General features: G+C 50.6%; 10 protein-coding genes and 1 non-coding gene across 11 annotated transcripts; 6 read left to right on the top strand and 5 right to left on the bottom strand.

Moving 5' to 3' along the window:
• The first annotated feature begins 981 nt into the window (after nucleotides 1-981).
• PV10_04980 lies at nucleotides 982-1081 on the top strand. Its single transcript has one exon. It is a non-coding gene; the product is annotated as a tRNA-Thr (tRNA).
• A 301-nt stretch (nucleotides 1082-1382) lies between these two features.
• On the top strand, nucleotides 1383-2823 carry PV10_04979 (uncharacterized protein). The gene is made up of 2 exons (XM_016369577.1): nucleotides 1383-1628; nucleotides 1680-2823. The coding sequence occupies exons 1-2, from the start codon at nucleotides 1408-1410 to the stop codon at nucleotides 2680-2682; spliced, it is 1224 nt and encodes a 407-aa protein (XP_016225365.1). The 5' UTR covers nucleotides 1383-1407; the 3' UTR covers nucleotides 2683-2823.
• On the bottom strand, nucleotides 2626-4112 carry PV10_04978 (pantoate-beta-alanine ligase). Its single transcript, XM_016369576.1, has one exon. The coding sequence runs from the start codon at nucleotides 3980-3982 to the stop codon at nucleotides 2807-2809; it is 1176 nt and encodes a 391-aa protein (XP_016225364.1). The 5' UTR covers nucleotides 3983-4112; the 3' UTR covers nucleotides 2626-2806.
• Nucleotides 4113-4320: 208 nt separating this feature from the next.
• Nucleotides 4321-6989, top strand: PV10_04977 (uncharacterized protein). Its single transcript, XM_016369575.1, has one exon. The coding sequence runs from the start codon at nucleotides 4404-4406 to the stop codon at nucleotides 6822-6824; it is 2421 nt and encodes an 806-aa protein (XP_016225363.1). The 5' UTR covers nucleotides 4321-4403; the 3' UTR covers nucleotides 6825-6989.
• Nucleotides 6936-8965, bottom strand: PV10_04976 (uncharacterized protein). The gene has a single exon (XM_016369574.1). The coding sequence runs from the start codon at nucleotides 8722-8724 to the stop codon at nucleotides 7114-7116; it is 1611 nt and encodes a 536-aa protein (XP_016225362.1). The 5' UTR covers nucleotides 8725-8965; the 3' UTR covers nucleotides 6936-7113.
• A 197-nt stretch (nucleotides 8966-9162) lies between these two features.
• PV10_04975 (ribose 5-phosphate isomerase A) lies at nucleotides 9163-11683 on the top strand. Its single transcript, XM_016369573.1, has 2 exons — nucleotides 9163-10047; nucleotides 10098-11683. Exons 1-2 carry the CDS (start codon nucleotides 9672-9674, stop codon nucleotides 10610-10612), a joined length of 891 nt encoding a protein of 296 aa, XP_016225361.1. The 5' UTR covers nucleotides 9163-9671; the 3' UTR covers nucleotides 10613-11683.
• PV10_04974 (uncharacterized protein) lies at nucleotides 9810-12053 on the bottom strand. Its single transcript, XM_016369572.1, has 3 exons — nucleotides 11953-12053; nucleotides 11646-11889; nucleotides 9810-11530 (listed from the first exon to the last, which is right to left on the bottom strand). Exons 1-3 carry the CDS (start codon nucleotides 11960-11962, stop codon nucleotides 10726-10728), a joined length of 1059 nt encoding a protein of 352 aa, XP_016225360.1. The 5' UTR covers nucleotides 11963-12053; the 3' UTR covers nucleotides 9810-10725.
• A 194-nt stretch (nucleotides 12054-12247) lies between these two features.
• On the bottom strand, nucleotides 12248-15715 carry PV10_04973 (uncharacterized protein). Its single transcript, XM_016369571.1, has one exon. The coding sequence runs from the start codon at nucleotides 15543-15545 to the stop codon at nucleotides 12438-12440; it is 3108 nt and encodes a 1035-aa protein (XP_016225359.1). The 5' UTR covers nucleotides 15546-15715; the 3' UTR covers nucleotides 12248-12437.
• A 462-nt stretch (nucleotides 15716-16177) lies between these two features.
• PV10_04972 (uncharacterized protein) lies at nucleotides 16178-17873 on the top strand. The gene has a single exon (XM_016369570.1). It carries the CDS (start codon nucleotides 16441-16443, stop codon nucleotides 17812-17814), a length of 1374 nt encoding a protein of 457 aa, XP_016225358.1. The 5' UTR covers nucleotides 16178-16440; the 3' UTR covers nucleotides 17815-17873.
• A 372-nt stretch (nucleotides 17874-18245) lies between these two features.
• On the top strand, nucleotides 18246-19820 carry PV10_04971 (uncharacterized protein). Its single transcript, XM_016369569.1, has 2 exons — nucleotides 18246-18604; nucleotides 18895-19820. The coding sequence occupies exons 1-2, from the start codon at nucleotides 18362-18364 to the stop codon at nucleotides 19309-19311; spliced, it is 660 nt and encodes a 219-aa protein (XP_016225357.1). The 5' UTR covers nucleotides 18246-18361; the 3' UTR covers nucleotides 19312-19820.
• A 157-nt stretch (nucleotides 19821-19977) lies between these two features.
• Nucleotides 19978-21771, bottom strand: PV10_04970 (uncharacterized protein; the record flags this gene model as incomplete). Its single annotated transcript, XM_016369568.1, has 1 exon — nucleotides 19978-21771. The coding sequence occupies one exon, from the start codon at nucleotides 21769-21771 to the stop codon at nucleotides 19978-19980; it is 1794 nt and encodes a 597-aa protein (XP_016225356.1).
• Nucleotides 21772-21785: the final 14 nt, after the last annotated feature.

The following is a 21785-nucleotide window of genomic DNA, read 5'->3' as shown; positions in this document are numbered from 1 at the left end:
GCACATGAAATGTTTGGGCCTTTCCATCACAAACAAGGCCTCCCAATACTCTTCCGTTCAGCTTGCCTACACCTGCATCTTGACATCCTAAAGAGGCTTTTTACATAGTAGGTCACAGTCTTGCCACCATCAGTCCCCGCCTTGTCTTTGTAGGCAATAAATTATGAATCACACATGTGTAATTGACAAGATCTCAGCGAGCCGTGACCGTTACGGTTCCCCTGATCGTGTCTACGGTGGGTATCGAACAGATTCACTAGGTCTAACGATGCGACACCATCAGTCCACTTCCTTGCCTCGCGCTTCACCACCGTTACGCGTCAGCGCATCATGTTGCCAGCATTAATGGCTCCATTCAATTGAAGTGCTGACCTTCAAAAGCGAAACGTTCATGCTCCTCCCACTCACCATCCGTATACTCGTACATTCACGTATGCCGTATGCCGTAAGCGTAGATGAGATGTTATGGTGGCGCTCCCACCAGCGCTCAATAGTTGGGACTCTCAGGTCCACTACTAGCCTAATCTTGCTCAAAGCATTGTATGATGATGGGGCAACCACGGGGATCGCTGGCCCGGACCTTGACATCCACCATCCACCAAAGAGTTTGAGAAGAACTATTGTTTCTCTCCATAATTTCCATAATTTTGTGACCTCTTCAGGCTATACCTGCTCTTCATCAGATAGGCTCCAGCCGTCGAGCCGTCGCTGCGCAAGCGCAACGGCTTTCCTCATGCTTGACCAGACTTCATCTGTCTAACGCTGGTTGCACTGCACTATTATTCGACAGGCTAACCCTCTCTTGCGAGTGGCTTGTTGGATATGACTGAGACACTGATCTCGAACGTCACCATAAAGTAGGTAGAAATCGTTAGCGAAACCACCTGTAAAGAATCCGTCCGGAGCCCCACTTAAGTACAGAATACATATATTAAAACGTGCAGAAAAGGCTCTGATTTGACGTCACAGATGTGATTTGTCGCCCGCTTGGCCCAGGGGTAAGGCGTGTCACTCGTACCAGCCTTCAACCAGAAGTTTCATAGGGATGACAAGATCACAGGTTCGAATCCTGTAGCGGGCAAAATTTTTGCGCTTTGTGGTTAAGGGTTCTTTTTTCGCTAAACTGTTATCTCTTATTGCTCCTGGTTTCATTTGCAATTATTTTAAATCGAAATTCGTATACTTGGTCGAGTAAGAGACAAAAGCAATGAAACGGTCTTGGCACCGATCGTATCTTTTTGAATGGCCAGGCGGAGCGGAAAGTGAACAATATATTCACGACATCATTACAACGACCTTGCCAAACTACCTGCATGACTGAGTTAACAGATCTGCTCAGACAATAACTTAAGGTGGAATACGTGCGATGACCAGGCTTTTCACCCGGTGTAGACAATGAGGTAAATTATGGAGAGCAAGCCACCACTGCCAAAGTATATTCTCCGTGGCCATACGTCGACCATCCACGCATTGGAATTCTTTGCCTCAAATGAACTCCTCGTTTCTGGAGACGGTGATGGGTGGGTTATAGTGTGGAATGTATCTTCGAAACGCCCTGTGGCTGTATGGCACGCTCACAAGGGAGGAGTGATGCAGATCAAGCCCTGGGCGGATGACAGACTTGTAACGTCAGTCGCCATTACTTTCTTGGACATCCTGAGCGCTAACGGTTATCACAGGCACGGTAGAGATCATGCACTTCGAGTATGGCAGGTTCGACCTGACGATTACGCCCGGCTCAGTACAAAGCTTCCCTCGGAGGGTACAGACCAGGACAAGCATCTTCAACCTTGGCTTTTGCATTCTCTTGCAGTCAACGCCTTGAACTTCTGTCCTTTTGCCATCTGTGAGCAGCGTCAAGATGGTTTAGATTCTACAGCGTTAGAAGCTCATGCACCTCAACTCATTGCTTCACCAAATGGCTTGGATCAGGGTGGAGTTGACCTGTTCCAACTACCCTCTGAGCATCGCATCTCTCAGTTGAAGTCAGATCCAAAGGTTAACACAGGCATGGTCATGGCAGTGCAAATATTCTATGACGACGCCTTAAGCGGGCTGATGTTGATTTCCGGGTACGAAGACGGCCAAGTCATGGCTCACGTCTACCAAGGCGAGATGGACAGCCAGACACCCCGACAAGAAACAGGAAAATGGGTTCGTGTCATGCAACACAAGCCTCACTCGCAGCCGGTCCTTTCGCTCAGTGTTATGCCCTCAAAGAATTACTTGATCACATCAAGTGCAGATGCTACCATCGCCAGGTTCGCACTCGAGATTTTACAAGGGCACGGCAACCTTGTAAGCAGGCAGAATGCAGATAAAGTCATCAACACAAAACATGCAGGCCAGCAAGGCCTTTCGGTTCGATCGGATGGCAAGATATTTGCAACAGCAGGCTGGGATTCACGTGTGAGGGTCTATTCGTCAAAGACGATGCAAGAGCTGGCAGTGCTGAAGTGGCACAAAGACGGATGTTACGCGACCGCATTCGCCGATGTTGGCGAGAGCGAGAGGACAAGTCCATCATGGCCAGGTATGACAGAGTCTACATCAAGAGATGCTGCCAGGATACCGTCCGCGTTGGAGACTATCAAGCATGACAGGGAAGAGAAAGCAAGACGGACGCACTGGTTGGCAGCTGGAGGAAAAGATGGCAAGATTTCTCTATGGGATGTCTTTTGATTGACGTTGCGAGTCGTGGCCCACCATCCCGAGAGACTCCGCAGGCTCGATTGTTTACTGACAAGGCCCGCACGATCTGTGGCAGGTAGAAATGCGTGTTATCACGTCTGGCATCACCGTTCTCTCAGCTAGACTCCTCCCGTGGTTCCAATATAACATTGTCGATTAACCTCACTTGCTTTTGTTCCAGCTCTTCAAGCGTCTTTGGATGATCAAGGGGTAAGACGAGCATAGCGGCGCTTAGAACGGCGCCTCTGGAGGGATCAATCTTTTGATTATCCCTGATCATGGTCATTGTGTCTGGATCACTGACAGCAATGTAATCAATCTCGAGGCGGCAATGGCCGCCGAGTTTACCATCTTCCCTCTTCCTGGTCGCCGCTTCGTGAAAAACGGCGAAAGCGGCGTCCCTGATCTTCTTAGTCGAGATGACGCCGGAATTGTAAAGATCACGTGCGGCAAAAAGTGCTTTAGACAGAACCACAACGTCCTCTCGTCGCCGTTCTCCCAGATACACATTCCGACTGCTCATTGCCAATCCATCAGGTTCTCGACTGGTGGGGATCACCCTGACCTCGGTGGGAATCAAAAAGTCTTTGACCATTCGCCGAATGAGAACGGATTGCTGGACGTCTTTCTGGCCAAAGTAGACCTTGTCCGGTTGAACAACGTTAAAGAGTTTGGTACAGACTGTGGCGACGCCTCGGAAAAAGATGGGTCGAGATGCACCTTCGAGGACTCTGCCTAGAGGGGTGATGGTCACAAAGGATCCGTCGCCAGATATATCCGAGGATGGAGGGAGAGTTGGGTACATGACCTTGACGGTCGGTGCAAATATACCTGCAATACGAGAATGATTGCTAGGGCCAGCTGATGCATTATGCTCCTCCTCAACTTGTCTCAACATCTCGAGGTCATGTTTCCATGTCTGGGGGTAGGAGTCCAGATCTTCATGCGCCGCGAACTGAGTCGGGTTGATAAAGATGGACACAAAAACATCTGTATTTTCTTTAAGGGCCGCCCTGACCAGGGACAGGTGCCCTTCATGAAGTGCCCCCATCGTGGGGACAAAGCCCACTACCTTTGACTCCTTGTACATGGTCTTTCGAAGCGTTCGCAGAGATGGAACATCGCGAAAGACCGGGAAAGGGTCTGGAGAAGTTGAGCCATCGGATGCATCAGTCGAGTTGGCCCGGCCTGAGAGAAGAGTAGGTATTTGGACACGGTAAGGACTCGGACGGAAGAGTGGTCGCAGACAAGTCGGGAGTCTCACGCCAACCATGGCTGGTTTGGGAGGCATGGACGCAGGGAGTCTGAAGACTGTGAAGTTTTCGAGAGAAGAGCTAGCATCATGTTGACCAGCGTGAGCCAAGCTGGTGTTGATGGTGGCTCAAGCTAGTGTTCATGATGGAAAATGCTGCGTTTTATACATCAGGGATTGTTGAAGTGACTTGATATTCGACGTGTAAACTGAACCTGTGAGGGGAAGCTTGGACATGGCATTGCCAACAAGGCTGGATGGCGAGGCTGACCAGTTGGAGGCATCAGATCTCCGCACCTGCGCATCTCGCTCGATTTTCCAATGTAAACTTTCTCCACTAAGTAGAGAGAGATTCCAGACAACTTTTGACTACATACCCTCGTTCAACTTTCAATCACTGGTTGGTTTGTGTCGTTCCCGGACATTACGCAGGCCCAAGGGTCGCAAAACTCCATTCAGTATGGCCGAAGATGGCATGCTGCTGAACTTTGCGCTGGGCGAGCCTGTTGTCCGCAACAACAAATTCAAAGGTGGGAATTGGAGGGAACGTCTACAAGCCAAGAGAGACGCTCAAAGAGGTGGGAAACGACGTTCTACCGACCCAAACAAAGTCGCTCTCCCGATAACGAGGCCTGGCAAACATTCTACTGTCACAAGAGAGCAGGGTGCAGACTTGACAGACCCACGGCCCACGAAACGACGTCGAGACAGTGACTATACTCCTTCCTTCAGCAAACATGAATCTCGAATTCACCTACAAGGCCAGGGATCCACACACAGCAAACCGAACTCTGGCCCTCGAGAAGTCATATCTTCCCTTTTCTCATACAACCCCGAGCCCACCAACATTCAAGAGCCGGAGCCTTCTCATGACGAGAAACCTGCCCTCCCATCTAATGCCCCGCTCGTTGATGGCATTGACACATTTACCTCGCTTGGACTTTCGCCTACCATTGCTACTCACCTCCTTACCAAGATGAACCTTAAAGCACCTACCGCAATTCAAAAAGCCTCAATCACACAGTTAGTAAAGGAAGATAGTGATGCATTTATGCAGTCTGAGACTGGATCTGGGAAAACTTTAGCGTACCTTTTACCCATCGTACAGCGCATCATGACTTTGTCTGAGCTGTCAAAAGGCCAAACACAGGGAGTCCAAGATGTCGCCGTGCATAGGGATTCGGGATTATTTGCCATTATCCTGGCGCCTACTCGAGAATTGTGCAAGCAAATCTCAGTAGTCCTTGAGCGGTTACTCGGCTGCGCAAACTACATCGTGGCAGGCACTGTGATCGGAGGTGAAAAGAAAAAATCAGAAAAAGCCCGTCTACGGAAAGGCCTGAACATTTTGGTGGCCACTCCAGGTCGGTTGGTTGATCATCTCGAACATACCAAAGCACTCAGCGTTGGTACTGTTCGTTGGCTTGTGCTTGATGAAGGTGATCGTCTGATGGATTTGGGCTTCGAAGAAGAAATTGGCAAGATTGTGCAAGCCCTGGACCAGAAGAAAAGAAAGTCAAGCCGACAGGGGCTGCCCGAACGACGCACCACAGTTTTGTGTTCAGCCACTCTGAAAATGAATGTACAGAAACTTGGCGAAATCAGTCTGAAGGACGCCGTGCTCATCAAAGGGGAATCTGAAGGCCAAGAAACCTCTAATGAATCACACGACAACGGTACAGATACAGCATTCCTTGCGCCCGCTCAGCTCAAGCAATCTTATCTGGTCACAGCTGCAAAGTTGAGACTAGTCACCCTTACTGCCTTGTTGAAACGCACATTCGCACGAAAAGGGTCTGTCATGAAGGCCATTGTTTTCATGTCATGCGCAGATTCAGTCGAGTTCCACTATAAGGCCTTTTCCAGGGCACCAGAGAGTACGGTCGAGACCGAGGAGGCTGCCACTCAGCAACCTGACGCAGATGACGATAATGACAAGCCTACAACAGCCCCTTCAAACGTCGAGTCGGATTCGATCGCATCATCTCCACTCCTATCGTCCCCGCAGAACCCCATCACCCTTTACAAACTACATGGCTCCCTGCCGCAAGCTACAAGAACATCAATCGTCAAGCACTTTGCCAACACAACCGAACCCTCGCTACTCATCGCCACGGACGTGGCTTCTCGAGGTCTTGATCTGCCCAATCTCGACTTAGTCATCGAGTATGACCCAGCTTTCAGTTCAGACGACCACCTTCATCGCATTGGACGAACCGCTCGACTCGGGCGTGATGGCCGCGCAATTATATTCCTGTTGCCTGGAAAAGAGGAAGGTTACGTGGAAGTGCTGAAAAAGTCGTACAAATCTTCCGCCGAAGCCGACACCACCCGAAACGTAACTCATATGGCCGCTGATGACGTTCTCAAGAAAGGTTTCTCTGCTCTAGCGGGCGTCGTCCCCACAGCAAAATCCATGAAGAACTCAAAAGTACCCGAGAGCAATGCAAGTTGGGATGCCAAAGCAACCGAATTCCAACTCGAGGTCGAGCGCTGGGTCCTTGGCGATGCCAAAATCAAAGAAGCTGCCAAGCGTGCTTTTCAGAGCCATGTCAGGGCATATGCGACTCATATTGCCGCCGAGAGAAAATGGTTTGATATCAAAGAGCTACACCTGGGACATCTGGCCAAAGCATTCGGTCTTCGTGATCCGCCAGGTCGAGTCAATGTCATTGGACAGGGTCGTGCAGGTGGCGGCAAGAATGAGAGACGGAGACCTACGGGTGATGGTGCAACGAAAGGTGATGGTGGTCAGGATGGCCGTGGTAATCCCGAGGCAACGACAGATCAGGATGAAGCAGCAAAGAAGATGCGTGACAAGATCAGGGCACAGAGGAAGATGATGATGGGCGGCGGAGCAGATGAATTTAACATTGCATGAGCAACGAAGGGAAATGAATGATGTCTCTTTAATAGAAGTCTCGTTGGAGTATATTATGTTGTCGTCGCGAGATCAATGCCTTGGGCCTCCATTCAATACCCATGGATAGCCCTGAAAATCGGTGAAGTGATTGAGGTCTCTGGAAGTCCTATTTATATATACTAGGCTAGAACGTGACCTATGTGAATTTCCGATGGATGCTCTCGAAGGCTTTATGGGCAACTGAATCGCTTCGAGACCGTCGGCATGCAAAACGCTCACTCAAACATCTTGACGACGCACGACAAGGCTAAAATTTAAACACCGCCGTCTTGCTGCGAATGCCGTCAAAAACGCATGTCCCGTCTACCGGAACATACTGTCTGGTGAGGAGTTTGATGGACTCTTGGGCCACCATTCCACCTAGTACACTTGAGATATTGTGTAGCTCGCCACCTCCTACTCTCTGCACTTCTTGAATGGCCTTGGTCATGTTGTCAAGGACTTCAACATCCGTCGTCAATTCTTCGACGTGGAAAGGGGGAGGATTTCCGTTGGTGCTATTGAGAGCAATGAAGATTGGAAGAAGGCCTTCCCAGTCGTTTTCAATATGAGACTGTAGGGATTTGATGATTTTGGGGTCTTTTTCGGAAAGTCGGAGGACTGGGATACTGTCGTGATTCTCATTTGTAAGGACTCGGACATGAGAGGCACTCTTGCAGAACGACTCGATTTCCGCGTCGGGAACTGGGGTAGCTCTTCCAAGCGACTGTATGCTGACAGAGACATATTGCTTGACCTCAGCGACATCATGTCGAGCCTTTGATTTATAGATGTTTTGCAGTTTGATGTATTGCTCGCTGGTTGCTTTCATGTCTGGCAGCGTGCCAGGAAGTGGTAAGACTGTATGTTTTTCGTAGAAAGTCTTGACCGCATTCGCAATGATCCAGAAATTTGAAGAGTCTGGGTGGAGATTATTTGTTTGCTCCATGGAAAAGAGCTCTTTACATCCACTTCCTATCGGTGGCGGAGCTATGGTTTTCAGCACCGCAGCCGCGGCTTCATCGTAATTCTCTTCGCCACCTTCAGGATTCGCAGTCCGTGCAGCAGATCGAACAAGATCTCGGAAGGCTGACTTTTGTTTGTAATCTGAGGGGTAGGTACCATCCTGAGAGTTCTTCCATTCTCGTAAATGGTAGAGAAGGAGTAAAATGTATGGTATGTGACCGTGGTCATGATCGGAGAGAAGTGTGATATCGCCAAGGGAGTCTACGGCAGCATCTAGTTCAGGCCACGGGGCGAGAAGCCGCAAATCTTGAGTTGTCTCTGGATCTGGATGGGTGTCGACAATGGGGAACACGGAAGGTAGTTGTATGGAGAAAGAAGCGTAGAAGCCGGCCGACTGGAGATAGATAAGTGGGATGGAAGACTTGAGAGCATAAGAGGCCAAACGTTGGAGAGGCTCTTGAGGGATGGGAGCAGCAAGGAGTATGAGATTGAAAGGCTTGAGGGAATCTTGAACTGGTAACCATTCTGAAAGAGGCAGAGTGATAGAATGGCCAGTGACATCAGGGTTTAGTTCGGACAAGAACCGAGTGGCTTCCTCTGCTCTGCTTTTGTGCAAGGATTGGGGATCAAGGAAAAAGTTGACACCAAGATCGGCTTCGGTGACAATTGAAGAATCCGCAATGGTGAAATTGCCGATGCTAGGCAAGACCAGGTTTTTGAGGGTCTCGACACCAGCGACACTGCTGTTGGAGCCTGCCTTGTCATCACCAATGACTAGAAGAACATGAGATTCTTCCAAGGCACGTTGACCAGAAGCTGCCCACAGACGCAGTTGTCGATCGTATTTTTTTTCCTTTGCGGATGGAACCTGTATAATGGGTGGAGTAACTTCCCTGGGGGCGATATCTGCCATGATTGGAAATCTTGTATGGAAAGTTGAAGTTGATGTAAGAAAGTATTAGCGAGAGTGGTAAAAGGGCTCTTGCATCATTCTGTCTGTCTCTTCCGACTTAAGGAATGGCCCAGTGCCCTCCGATTGAGCTGAAGAACCAATTGAGAAATATGAGGATGAAAGGTACCTGGCAATCACCTAGGCAGAGAGTATCACGCTTTTTGGTGAAGTGAATGATACAACCATACAAAATGGATGTAAGCCATGAGGGGCAGGCAGCATGGGGATGGCAAATAGGCAGGTGCGGCGAACTGATATTAAAGCCGTGATCGTGATCGGTTTGCTCTTGCTTTGGGTGTGGTTTCATAATTGGCACTAAGACCTGACACGTGCCTGCCCTGATACTCACTGAGACTGAGTCCCTGGCACCTACCCTGGCACCCTCAGTCGATCCTTCCTCCGTCCCTGTCCTCCGTGTGTAGAAATCATCCCCGCATTGAGCAGAAACAGCATCTGCTGCTTCTCTAACAGCTCCACCACCTGACATTCAACAACCACCATCCATTTTTTGTCTCCTGACTTTTGGATGACCTTTTGCTCACCACATCGGAACACGAGAAGTTGACGCTTCATTACTCATCCTGTTTCTCTCCAGTCACCCCAGTCACCCAAAAGACGCACGTCACAAGCTTGACTACGTAATCAGCTGTATCCCACTTGCGATTTATGTGCTTGCGCCTGAGCACTCTTCAATTTCAGACTGCCATATGTAAGTCAAGCATAATTCCCCGCCTCACCACATTCATCCTGGTTTCTGATGCCAGTCTTTGTTGAATACAGACCGTCCGTGTTGGATCCAGTGGTCCAAGAAATCTTCTATAGCACAATTCCCTCTTACCAGATTCTCAACACACCTCCGCGCCTATTCCCAACCTCCCGCTTCCACCACCTCAACATCTCGTCTCAATATGGCCGACATTGAAGCAGCAAAGCGTGCTGCCGCTCAAGAAGCTGTACGAAATCACTTCCCGGACAACCCGCGCTTTGTCGGTATCGGTTCAGGCACTACTATCGTCTACGTTGTCGAAGCAATCAAGAATTCTGGAAAAGACGTTTCAAGAATAGGATTTGTGCCAACTGGCTACCAGTCAAAACAACTCATTATCAATGCCGGGCTGATCCCCATAGAATTTGATGCCTTACCAGATGACGCTCAGATAGATGTCGCCTTCGACGGCGCAGACGAAGTCGACGAGGATCTGAACTGCATAAAAGGTGGTGGCGCTTGTTTATATCAAGAGAAGCTGGTGGCCATGCGCTCTAAGCAGTTCATTTGTGTTGCAGGTATGAGATTCCTGGAATCGCCCCTAACAAATTCGCCTGACGATCACTAGATCACCGGAAGCTCCAACATCGTCTAATCACAAAGTGGCCCACCATTCCCATTGAGGTTGAACCCAAGGCTGCTCGCCAAGTCATGAAGAGGTTGCGCATGTTGGGGAGCAGAAGTCCCACGGGTGCAGGGCCCACCATCCGAGAAGGCCATATGGCCAAAGCCGGGCCAGTCAAAACCGACCAAGATTTCTTCATTATCGATGCTCCATTTCCCCACCCCTTGCTCATCTCCGAAGACATTGCCAATGGAAAGAAGGGCGACGGTGAGGATGGGGTTTGGGAAGTCGAATTGCTGGCGCGAACCATCAAGGACATCAATGGTGTTCTGGGTGTCGGCATCTTCTGTGGGCCAACCGGTCCAGAGGCCGAAGCAGCTTCCGTTGTTGGCGGTCAACGCCCAATTGCATGCTATTTCGGCATGGCTGACGGCACTGTGACTTTGCGCCGGGCACGTGAAAAGCCTCTTTCAGTCATCGCGTCGTACCCCCCACTGATACCCATCACGTCTTCCTAGCTTCGCTAACGGCGGCCATCGACCCATGAGCTCCGACTCTGCGTGGCAGTGTCAGAGTGGGGTAAAGATGAATCGAGATAAGATCATAGACCGTATTTCAAACAGCCTTGATATCACTTTGCCTTCCTCTTGACTTCGTTCTCTCCCAGCTCTCGGATGAAGATTCCGACCTGTCCTTCGCTGACGAGGTCCTTTCCGTCTTCGAACCCGGGGCTTATCGCTGTTGCCAGATATTTTCCGTTGGAACTGAAGCTTGTAGCTGCGACACCACTGGCCAGCTTTGGATAAATCCGGATTCTCCTCTTGGCGACCGCATCCCAGATCGCCACAACACCATCCCCACCACCGGTAGCGAACGTGCCATGGAGGGGATGAAACGCCAAAGCGTTGACGGGGTACACGACGTCGACGTCATCCACCGGCTGCCGATGGCATTTGAAAGCATATTTCCTGGCCTGGCTTTCAGCACTGGGGTCAAACCATTCCACCGCCACTCTGCCCTCGATGCTTGAACTGGCGTAGCCCTCATCACTCGGCATGCAGGCGACCGCCCGGGTCATGAACTTGAGGGAACTCTCTCGTCGTTGCCAGGGTTCCATGTCCAACTTCGTTTGGGTGTTGGTAGTTCCGTTCGCAGATGACGCCGCCAGCGCACTAAGGTCGTATATATGTAATTGGCGTGAAGACATGGCGACCACTAGTTTCGAAGGAGACAGGGACAAGGAGAATGGCTTGGACGGGAGAGCGATGCTTGCCGTGGGCCACGTCTCTGCGGTCGAATCGGCCCCGTTGTGGATGTGTAGTGTCGAGTCCCAAGCGGCGGAGATAACTAGCTTGTTCTGTGCATCGTAGACGACGGACCGTACTCCTGCCTCGTGGGTTGAAAGAACCGTTTGGGTAGATGATGCGACATCGATACTGGGAGATGATCAAGTTAGCACTGTGTTCTCGGGCGTGGGGTTCATGTCTCTTGATGGACCTTGATCGCCTTTGGGGTCTTGATTCGTGCTCATGGGGCAATTGTACGACATACCGTCTCACATCCCAATCCAAACAAGCGGAATATAATTCATTGTCATCTTTTCCAAAACACAAGTCGAGAACGGGTGCGCGATGTTCGTACTTGGCGAGCAGGGTGCATGTCTTGCCCTCGGTGACTTCGTATAGATAGACATGTTTGTCCCAGGACGAGGCGGCGAATCGAAGAGAGTTTGGATACGGCGAGAATTTGAGGGACGAGATGGCATCGACAGGGATGTCGGCGACGGGGAATTGACCTAATCATCCACTGTTAGTTCCGGATGCTGTCCTGGCTGAGGGGCGCGCGGGCCTTGACGTACTACTTGACATGATGCAAGCCGGATCAAAACGTCGTAATTATAGACCAGGTTAAGGGGAGGTTGAAGGGTAGCTCATCAAACGATTGTCTGCAAGTCAAGGCATACGACGTCTGGTTGTTTCCGTGTGGGTGAGGGGAGGAAAACATTCAAATGAATTTCTGCCGTGTTTCACCGCCTCTGATAGTAATTTACGTAAGCATTCAGTTTCCACACCTTCCCTACTTCGGTATCTTGTTTACACTTTCGATTACGGAAGATGTCTACGAAGTATTCAGACTCGAATGGTGCCAACGAATGTGAGAAAAGGATGGGGGTTTCTATAACCAACACGATATGCACGACTATATAATCGAATCGAATTAGAATAATGATCAGGCACCAACGGATAGTGTTGATGTACTGAGAGAATGACAAGAGTCAATAAACATCCGCCTTTCCAAATATCCCTTCATTGGAAGCTCCACAGCTCAGAGATTTTTGTGTCTCTAACATAGAGTCTCCTTCCATTCCTCTGGGACTTCATCGTCGGGGACCATTCGCCTAAGGTCTTTGAGGATTGCCTCGGTTCCTTTCTCCACGATTGCCAATCGTGGCATGCGGAATTTATTCCCGCTCACTTCAAGCACTTTGAGTCTCCCTGGTTCTCTTGCAGAGCCAACGAAATTTCCCAGCAGACCGAGCTTTGCGGGCAGTACCTCAATTTCATTGTTGCGAATGTCAAGCACCTCTAGTCCACGTACGCCTTCAGTGTCGACGCTGCTGAACCAATTATCCGTAGCAAGCAATGTCGTACAGTTCGGCCACCAGGCCCGCACCCATGGAACATGTCCAGCCAGCCGGTGGCATGATATGTTCAATTCTTCAAGTTCTGGTGCCTTCAGGTACGTCGTCAATGAGTCCAGAGACGCAAGACCAGTGCTAACCACATACAACGATTTTAGACTTGGCAGGAACAGTTCTGTAGACAGATATCCCGACGAAATGAGAGGATTGTGACTCATGTCCAAAGAGCGAACCGAATATTTCACTGCCGGATGAGTGAGGAGCTCCATAGGAACTATGGCGAGGTCGTTGTTCGAGAGTCTAACCGTATGCACGGGACCGTCTGAGCCCTCCAAGTCCAAATCATCCATGTTGATGTTAGTCAATGACTGAGACGATAGATCAAGCACTCCGTTACATGGCTTGAAGCGCACCGCCCTAGAAGAGACGATAGTGCTTGAGTCTCTATCAGCCTCTGGCTGCTTTTCTTCGAGCTTATTTGCAAGGTGCTGCTTTATCTCCGACGTGCTCATCTTCAGGTATCTCTTCTCGCGCAGTGGATTCCCCACCAAGATCAAGTTGGTAAGAGTTTCCATTCCCGCGATTTCAAGGTCGACGTTCTTGATGTTGTTTTGGCCAAAGTCTGCACTCTTCAAGCTAGCCAGGTCTTGAAACCCTTTGGGAATCTCTGCAATCTGATTCTCCGATGCCAATAGCGTAAGCAGCTGACTACACTTACCCAAACATGGCAATCGTCCGAATCGATTTCCACTCAAGTTGAGGTATTGCATGTTGGGCAGCTCAAGGCCTGACTTGCTAACTTCTTCCAAGGCGTTGTATGAGACGTCCAGGTTGCGCAGATTCTCCAATTTCAAATTCATCTGAAAAAGTGTGCCCGACAGCCGGTTTTTCGAAGCATTCAATGTGGTCACTGGAAGTGTTGCTAGCACCTCCCATGGCAATGTCTTAATCATGTTGCGTGCACAATTAAGCGACTTCAGGGATCTCAGGTTTGCCAGGCTCTCTGCTTTGATCGCAACAATCTTGTTACCCTGGACATCGATCGTATGCAGCGTGGGGAACATATTTTCGGCAACTTCAAATGACCCGCTGAGCATATTTTCAGCAATTGACAGCTGCTTCAGATTGGGAATCTGGCCAAGAATTGTCAACGAGTTGTTGTTGAGATGATTGTTGCTCAAATTCAAAGTCTCAAGCCTTTCCAGTCGGCGAAGGCCAATTGGAATGTCGCGGAGCAGGTTTCTGTGGAAATCAACATTTGTTAGTCCTGCAAATTGGTTCGTCTTCTCGTCATCGTTCATAAGCTCTTCTGTAGTGTAGTCTGGAAAGATGTCATCCTCGATCTTCTCGATTTCATTATCTGCTGCGGTGAATTTGACCAAGTCTACCATCTCGGACCATGGCACAGTGCTGTTGTCTCTCTCGTATAGTTTCATAATTTCATTCGGGATGCGCTTGAGCGACAATCCTTGTATGCTCAGGTGACCCGATGCAAGAGCTTGATTGAATCGGCGTTTCAGAACTCCTCTATGTTCCGGGTGATTCATGCCTTCTCCATCTGCCAAAACGGCCGGCCAAGATGTACCTGCAGAGGCATCATGAGAAACACTGGCGTCGGGGTCCAGGGCCTTCTTTCTCGCAGCCCTTGCTTTAGCAATCGACTCTCTGAGTGCAGCCGATGATTTAGGCGAATTTTTGATCTCTGATTTGGGAACTTCGAGTTGTTCTGTGGCGGAACGACACTTGGAAGCCACAGACGGCGGCGTGGATGGAGCGATCGAGTTCTCACCCCTCGTTCTCGGGCGCAGAAGAGTCTTTTGCTGTTCCAAGTTGGAAACAGCGAGTTTGCCAGTGTTGGGTACTGGTGGTGGGGGATCCTTGAAAATGGAAGCAAGCGAGGGTTTGGATTTCACAGAATGCGATGAAATGGTCTTGCTGCGATGAGTCGTTCTCGAGGTCCATGCCGAAGTTGATGTGTTCGATGAGCGTACAGAGCCGCTCTCGGCCAGATGTGGTGCTTCGTTTTCCATGGGTGTCTTCCCATCACGCAGTGGCTTGGCAATCCGTGACCGATGTCCTTTGACGAAAGCTTTTGGAGGGGTATAAATATTGCCCGGGGACATAACTGCCGGTAACGCATAGAGATCTTTCGATGGTGAGATCCTGCCTGGTGGTCGGAAGGGCGATTTTGTTGGTGAATCAGAGCGAGGGGTCGATGGTCTGGAGTCCTGGCGGGAAACCCTCATACTTGTGACTGGTCGTGTCGGAGATGGGATATCGGGGTGAATGTCTACAGGCCTGGCCTTTTGCGGCACCGGAGAAGGGCAAGGCGAAACCTGAGAGAGAGTCTCGACGGTCCTTTCAGACAACGAAGGCCTATGTTTCCGAATATTGGCGACGTCTCGATGGAGCTCATGCTTGTCATCCTTGGTTGGATTTTCGTCCCCTTGTTCAAAGATGGGAGCCTGAGAAGTTGAGCTTGGTGGTGTCGTGTCCAAAGACGCGTTCTGTGCTTCCCGGAGGGCATCTCGTACGGGTGACACACTCCTCGATCGGATCGAGCCAGTCCAATTAAACCTCGACCTGATGGAGTGATTTATGCTGTCTGTCAGAGGAGCTGGAATCTTGGGACCTGTTGGCCGTGGCAGATGAGAGTTCTTTTTTGGATCATCATGGTGAACCAATGCAAAAGCAGAGGATTTAGCAGTGAGACGTAAGTTGTCGTTGGAAGCCATCACACGTGGCATGGGCAGTCGTGAGAGGCGTAGACTGCCCCGAGGTGGGATATTGGAGCCATGTTCCTGGTCCATGCTCGGCAATATCTGACCGAGTCTGCAAGAAGAATCAATTTACTGTCTCTTTAGAAACATCAGCGTCAATTAAGAAGTGAAGAATCCATAGATGTGGAAATATTGGACATTATTTCCTGGGACTTTTGGCAACTGAATCCACGTTTGGGGTCCAAGCTCGTGGAGCGAGCATAGAGAGGTGACAATATCAGAGAAAAAGAGGCGGGCATTGGATGTTGACAGACGAGAAGAGGAAAGGGGCGACTGGGCACGGCCAGTGGGCAGGAGCGACCGGTTGTCTGGTAAACGAGAGTTAGGGCGCCCAATCAAGCCTAGCTTGTAGGTGTGTCCCAAAGCGGTTAAGTGGAACGCGTTTTATCCACTAGTCCCAAAACTGTCCAGTTCTAACCTTCTCAGGCTTCCCCAATTGTGTGCCTCCCACGCCCACACGCGGCCTCCCAGAGTGCAAGAGTCCCAGTCTTTTAGGTCTCCACTCCACCCACCTCAACGCCCATGGCACCCTCTGGTGGGCAAGGACAGGCTTCCACCCTCCCCCCCAGCCTCCAACCTCTTCCGCTGGGCTCCCAAACCGACGGCCCAGCCTGTCAAATATCAACCTTCAGTCCCCGTGCCACTCTTCGCGACGTCCTTCCGCATATCATCCCCTCTCAACCCAATCTCTCACATCTCACGGACTCTTTTGTTTCCACTCAACATGTGTCAAAGCCGGACAACGACTTGATCATCATTCCGGCCTGACATTTCCGCCTCTCAACCCTAGGCTCCACCATTATCGATAGCATTCTGGAGTCACGCGAGGGTTGTGTCTGAAGCAACAAGAACCCCTCAGTGCTCAACGTCTACCTTCCCTATCTAAAACACTACTCAGGACTCTTTGGTCCGGACAATCACGACGATGGCGACGCCAGCTACCGAATCGCGACAAGAGGATGTCGTGATTCCATCAACCCCTCCACCTGTGCGAGTTCCCTCCGCGGACAGCACAACCAAATCTGCCTACAACTCACCGCCCCCAATGTCTTCAAGCATGACACCCCCACCATCTACACAGCCGCCTCGAATTCACCCACCGTCAAATAGATCCATGGTCGAGACCAGTGACCCGTTGTTGGCGTCTCCGCCCGATACCGTCAACGCGAATGTTCTCCGCGCCCTCCCCACTCCCGATGCCATTGCCAACGCAGATAGCTCGGATCTTCGAACGATGGTACAGGAACTAATAGCGGCAGTTCGAGATGCACGAACTTCAGTTGCGCACCTCAAACTTCAACACAATCTGCTGGCCATGGAATCAGAGGAAGCCGCTCAACGCGCAGAGGTCGAACACCAGATGACGAGGAGAGAAGTGGAGGTATTGCAGGCCGCAGAACATCGCAATCGCATCTCTGTTGCTACGACATCTCACAACTCCCATCTGGCGTCCCAGCCACAAATTGAAGCTTTGACGCAGACTTGTAAAGCCCTCGAATCAGAAAGGGACGAGGCGGAGCGGAGACTTCAACGCGCAAAGAAATTGATCGAAATCGAGAAAGACAGAAGCGAGCTGCTTATGGAAGAAAATACTCTGCTCAAGAAACGAATTCGCGATAACAGAGAGCACTTCAGCCGTCTGAAAAGCCTATCGCCATCTTACAAGAGCCCTCGCGACACCTTCACTACTCCACAAAGAAAGATTGTGCCACGATATCCAGCCACCGCCCCAAACCACTCTAATATTGCGGCATTGCTCGCTGCTGATCAGGTTCTGAACGGCGAAAGCCTCAGTGTGCCATCGACACCGACCAAATCTCATTCCGCTAAGATCAAGCATGGTCACACACGAGGAGCCCATTCCCTTTCTTCACTACATACCACACCCAGCCAACATCGGCCCGTCCGCCACGGTGGATATGACACCATGGTGCCATTTTCTGCACCGGCTTCGCAGCTAGTCATTGAATCCGCGGAAAGGGAACAACACGACAGAGACAGCACCATTTCGATATCTGATGCTGAAGACGCTGGCGACGATGACATACAGCAGTCACAGGCTAGCTCACTTGCGAGTGACATGTTGCGGAGGAATCCTGGGCCACAAGAGAGCCTCAGGCTTTCGCAAAGTGCGGAGCGGTCAAGCAACTTGCTACAATCAAAACTTTTTGGGCCAGTCAAAAAGTCAAATCAAAGTAGGAAACGAGAGGCAAGCTTTGAGGAATCTGATATTGCGTCGAAAAAGGCGCGGCTATCACACGGTGTTGGATTAGGGATTGATTCATGGGCTCAAGGATAGGATACGACCAGATGCATGTTTTGCTTGTATGAATTGTAACATGATACCCAATCTCCACGAAGCTGAAGGACGAGAATCTCGTCAAGGAACATGTTTCCACTACAATAGCTCGTAACTCAATCTTACACAAATCAACGATTTTTTTTCGAATTAGATCAGTAACGAAATGCATTCAGTCGTCTAGTGACTAGGTAAGTAGACCACTCTCACGGGGGACATTGGGGTGGGAGCACTGCGAAAGGCTTCGTAAGGCGATTTCGGGCCCCTCAGGAGGGGAAGAAATTTGACGAGGCTGGAGATGTCGAGCCTTGGAAAGCATAACGCCAAGCCAAAGTCATGTGATCATTAAATCTTGGCATCGAGACTAGCGCACAACCAAAAGATTCATCGAACTGCGGTGGGCAGCACCGCACACGCAGACTGGGGATCTCGAAGAGAAACGACTCTTTTACCAATTCCCGCTCCCCTTCCCTTCTTCCACCACCACCACCACCACCCACCATCCCTCTGTTCAATCTAGTTGTTTCCTTCATCGTCATAAGACACAATGGCGATCAAGCACAACCAACAGCTCCCCAACAACCATTTCCACAAGGACTGGCAACGTCGAGTGCGTGTGCACTTTGACCAGCCAGGTCGCAAATCTCGACGCCGCGCAGCTCGTCTGTCCAAGGCCGCCGCCGTTGCTCCTCGTCCTACCGACCGTCTCCGACCCGTCGTCAGATGCCCTACCATCAAATACAACCGTCGTGTTCGTGCCGGACGGGGTTTCACCCTTGCTGAGTTGAAGGTAAGGAAATTTCCACTCCACCACTAGCCGGATTATTGTGTGGTCAAGATGGTACATTGGGAGCCTGAAATTTGAGGTTAAGAGGAGGATTGATGAAGAAATATCATCGCTGCATCAAGAATGGCTTTGAACAAAAACAGCAGATGGGATGGAGTTGGCCAATTCATGCTCTCAATTGTCCATGTCACACAATATCCATGCCATATCTCCTTTCAACACCCCCAAAAAACCCCATCATATTACATACTACTCGTGCAAAGACAGAGATGACTGACATGAAAAATCAACAGGAGGCCGGCATTCCCCGCAAACTCGCACCCACAATTGGCATCTCAGTTGACGCACGCCGCCAGACCACGTCGCAAGAGGCATTGGCCCTGAACGTCGAGCGCCTCAAGGCATACCGAGCCCGCTTGATCCTGTTCCCTCGCAAGGGAGGTCAACACAAGAAACTCGACAGCAGCGCCGAGGAAGTGAAGAGCGTCAGCAAAGAGAACACAGCCGGCAAAGTCAGCCGTGCCATCCCCATCGACTCCGGTGTTGGCATCAAGCATGCTTTGACCGAGATCAAGAAGAGCGACTTGCCCAAGGGAGAGGAGAATGCCTACCGACGATTGAGAGTTGCCCGATCAGATGCCCGTTTGGCTGGCGTGAGGGAAAAGAGAGCCAAGGCTAAGGCTGAGGCTGAGGATGCCAAGAAGAAATAGATGATGGGTCGAGGAGAGGCGAGTTTGAGTTGAGATGGGAAGAAACATGATCTGGCTTTTTTTCCTGGGCTGGAGTGGAAGGGAGGCACAAGATGAAAATCGTGCATGGCGAATGAAGATGAATGGGGCATAAGTTCATGAACTCCCTCAACCAAGCCCAGAGTGAGGCGTCTGATGATGGCCGCGGTAGCATTTTCCAAAAATCCCAACAAGCTGTTTCCCAAATCATCATTGCGGCGAAACGTCTTTTGATGCCTTGGAACTACTTGGCAGCGTCGTCGTCGTCGTCATCGATGTCACAATGCTAGTGAGATTCCTGGCCAGCTCCGTTGGGTCATCATGTAGCTTGTGTCTCTTACCCTTGCAGCTGTCTTTCAACTGGGGACAATGCTGTCTGCAGGATATCAGGGGCATGCTACATGCATCCTTGTTACACAATCGGAAAAAAAATTACTAAGACAATGCCAGTGGAAAGTGATCGCCTCGAGCTTCAGATGTTCTGAATTGTGATTTCTACCCAAATGTAATAGCGTGCTCGATCATGATCAGATGACATGGTCTCGATAAAAGCACCAGTAGTGGTCGTCTCTCGTAACAAACTCTTATACACTCAGTAGGAATGATCATTGTCGTAGCACCGTATATCCGACTATACTCGACGGTGTCCTACGCAACCCGCTTTCTCTTCCCACCTTTTGGCTTCGACAGAGACTTCGTCTCGAGCTCATCCTCAATGCTGCCACTCAACATCTTTTGCACCTCGGCAAGGGCTGAAAGAACCCCAGCTGGTCGTAGTAAACTACCGAAGACCGTTTTCAATCCTGCCTCTGCCTTCTGCGACACACCACGTACAGCAATGTCGATCGCCGATGTCTGTTGACCTGCCCAATCGATATCTATATCCCAGTTCAGAAGCACTTTCCTCGGTTTCTTCTTAGACTCATCTGTATTGACATCAATGGCAATCTTGGTGGAGTGGAGATGTGTGCCCAAAACACAAGCATGCTTTTCTGTCAGAACAGCGGGATCTTGAGCAAAATCTGTCAGTACCGAAGAGTCATCTTGATCTTGAGCTGACTGGAGTTGTTGGAAGACCTTTGCCCGAACCACAGCTTCTGAAAACCACTGGCCCATGCCCCAGACAAGACCACTGATATCAAGGCAATGAAGATCGTTTGACAGCCGACCTCGGATCCATTTGTATATTCCCGTACGGCGGCTTGTGTCGACAAGTTGAATTCCTTCAACCCGCTTGTCTTCTGGATCCATAGTAATCCTGAAGCGACAATGGAAGATGTGCTCGGGCCAGGGGATTGGCGGCTTAACTTCCAAATGGTGGATCATCTTAGCCCGGCCTTCATGTCGCTCTGGCTTGGTCGTCAAGTCAATCCTGAGCCCTCCAGGTGCGAACAAAGTCAAATGTTCCAGCAGCGACTTCTCATTAAGCCGCGAGAGATTCTCGATGTCCAGGCGAGCATCTGTGGACTCTAAAATGATTGGCGCTAGTCGACTCAAGGTCTTGTCGTCCAAATCATCTTGGTCGATCGCATCCTCTAACTCATTGATCTCGTTTTGTACTTGCTCGATGCTGACAAGAAGAGACTGGCGAAGCCGTTCCTTGATCTTGGCATTTTGAGATAGGTCGCTGGCATCAGGTTGGCTGTCAGGCTCCACTACAGTGTGCGGGATCTCAGCCACAGAGTATTGCTCGCTTTCCAGAGCTTCTACCGGTTCATCATCATTGACGGGAGATGGTGCCTTCTGTTTCAATGGACTACTGTTGTTGTGATCACTACCTCGTACGCGACGTCTGTGCTTACCACTACCGCCCTTTGAGCCACGAGGGCTGCTGCTGGAGGCTAGGCCTCGTGGTCTCTCAGGAGCAGGGCTCAAGCCAAGCTGGACCGGTGTAGGAGGTAAATCAGGCTCATTGCTCCTGCCTCTAGAGGGTGACCGAGGTCGGGGCTTTTGTACCAGCGTGGGTTCCATGATCTGCCGTTTCAAGTGCAGCGAGGTGGATAACTTTGCTTTTTTGGGGAGAGTGTCTTGAGGATTGTGCTCCGGTGGTGCCGATGACCGAGTGACCGCCGCTTGAGGACCGGAGAGGCTGGGCGCCGTTGTGGTCGAAAGGGCCGGAGGAACTCCAGCATCAGTCGCCAGGGTAGCATTTGTTTTTCTGTTGGTGACATTCACATCGTCCTGGCGGACTGGTGTTGGTGCGCCGCGGGGTTCTGATCTGCGACTGAGTATTTCGTCCCTCAATAGTTTTCCCTTTGACCCTGTGGTGGGGCGACGGGGTGATTTAGAGACGAGATGAGGGTGCGACCGCGCCAAAGAACTCTTTGTAGGGGATCTGTAGGACGCCCTTGTTGGGGTGATTGGAGGATTTGAAAGGGGGTCAACGGTGACGCCAGGCTCGGAGCTGTTAAGACGTCTCCGCTTCGCAGGAGATTCAGACATGTTGTAACCGTAGG

The sequence above is a fragment of the Exophiala mesophila genome (genome assembly GCF_000836275.1).
Source record: "Exophiala mesophila strain CBS 40295 unplaced genomic scaffold supercont1.3, whole genome shotgun sequence".
Lineage (NCBI taxonomy): Eukaryota > Fungi > Ascomycota > Eurotiomycetes > Chaetothyriales > Herpotrichiellaceae > Exophiala > Exophiala mesophila.
This window is presented reverse-complemented; position numbering and strand designations above follow the sequence as displayed.

Coding starts and splice junctions, on each gene's coding strand:
- PV10_04979 (XM_016369577.1), top strand. CDS start 1,408: ATGGAGAGCAAGCCACCACTGCCAAAGTATATTCTCCGTGGCCATACG. Junction 1,629..1,679: donor GCGGATGACAGACTTGTAAC/GTCAGTCGCCAT, acceptor CGGTTATCACAG/GCACGGTAGAGATCATGCAC.
- PV10_04978 (XM_016369576.1), bottom strand. CDS start 3,982: ATGCCTCCCAAACCAGCCATGGTTGGCGTGAGACTCCCGACTTGTCTG.
- PV10_04977 (XM_016369575.1), top strand. CDS start 4,404: ATGGCCGAAGATGGCATGCTGCTGAACTTTGCGCTGGGCGAGCCTGTT.
- PV10_04976 (XM_016369574.1), bottom strand. CDS start 8,724: ATGGCAGATATCGCCCCCAGGGAAGTTACTCCACCCATTATACAGGTT.
- PV10_04975 (XM_016369573.1), top strand. CDS start 9,672: ATGGCCGACATTGAAGCAGCAAAGCGTGCTGCCGCTCAAGAAGCTGTA. Junction 10,048..10,097: donor GCAGTTCATTTGTGTTGCAG/GTATGAGATTCC, acceptor GACGATCACTAG/ATCACCGGAAGCTCCAACAT.
- PV10_04974 (XM_016369572.1), bottom strand. Junction 11,531..11,645: donor TTGGATTGGGATGTGAGACG/GTATGTCGTACA, acceptor ATCATCTCCCAG/TATCGATGTCGCATCATCTA.
- PV10_04973 (XM_016369571.1), bottom strand. CDS start 15,545: ATGGACCAGGAACATGGCTCCAATATCCCACCTCGGGGCAGTCTACGC.
- PV10_04972 (XM_016369570.1), top strand. CDS start 16,441: ATGGCGACGCCAGCTACCGAATCGCGACAAGAGGATGTCGTGATTCCA.
- PV10_04971 (XM_016369569.1), top strand. CDS start 18,362: ATGGCGATCAAGCACAACCAACAGCTCCCCAACAACCATTTCCACAAG. Junction 18,605..18,894: donor TCACCCTTGCTGAGTTGAAG/GTAAGGAAATTT, acceptor AAAAATCAACAG/GAGGCCGGCATTCCCCGCAA.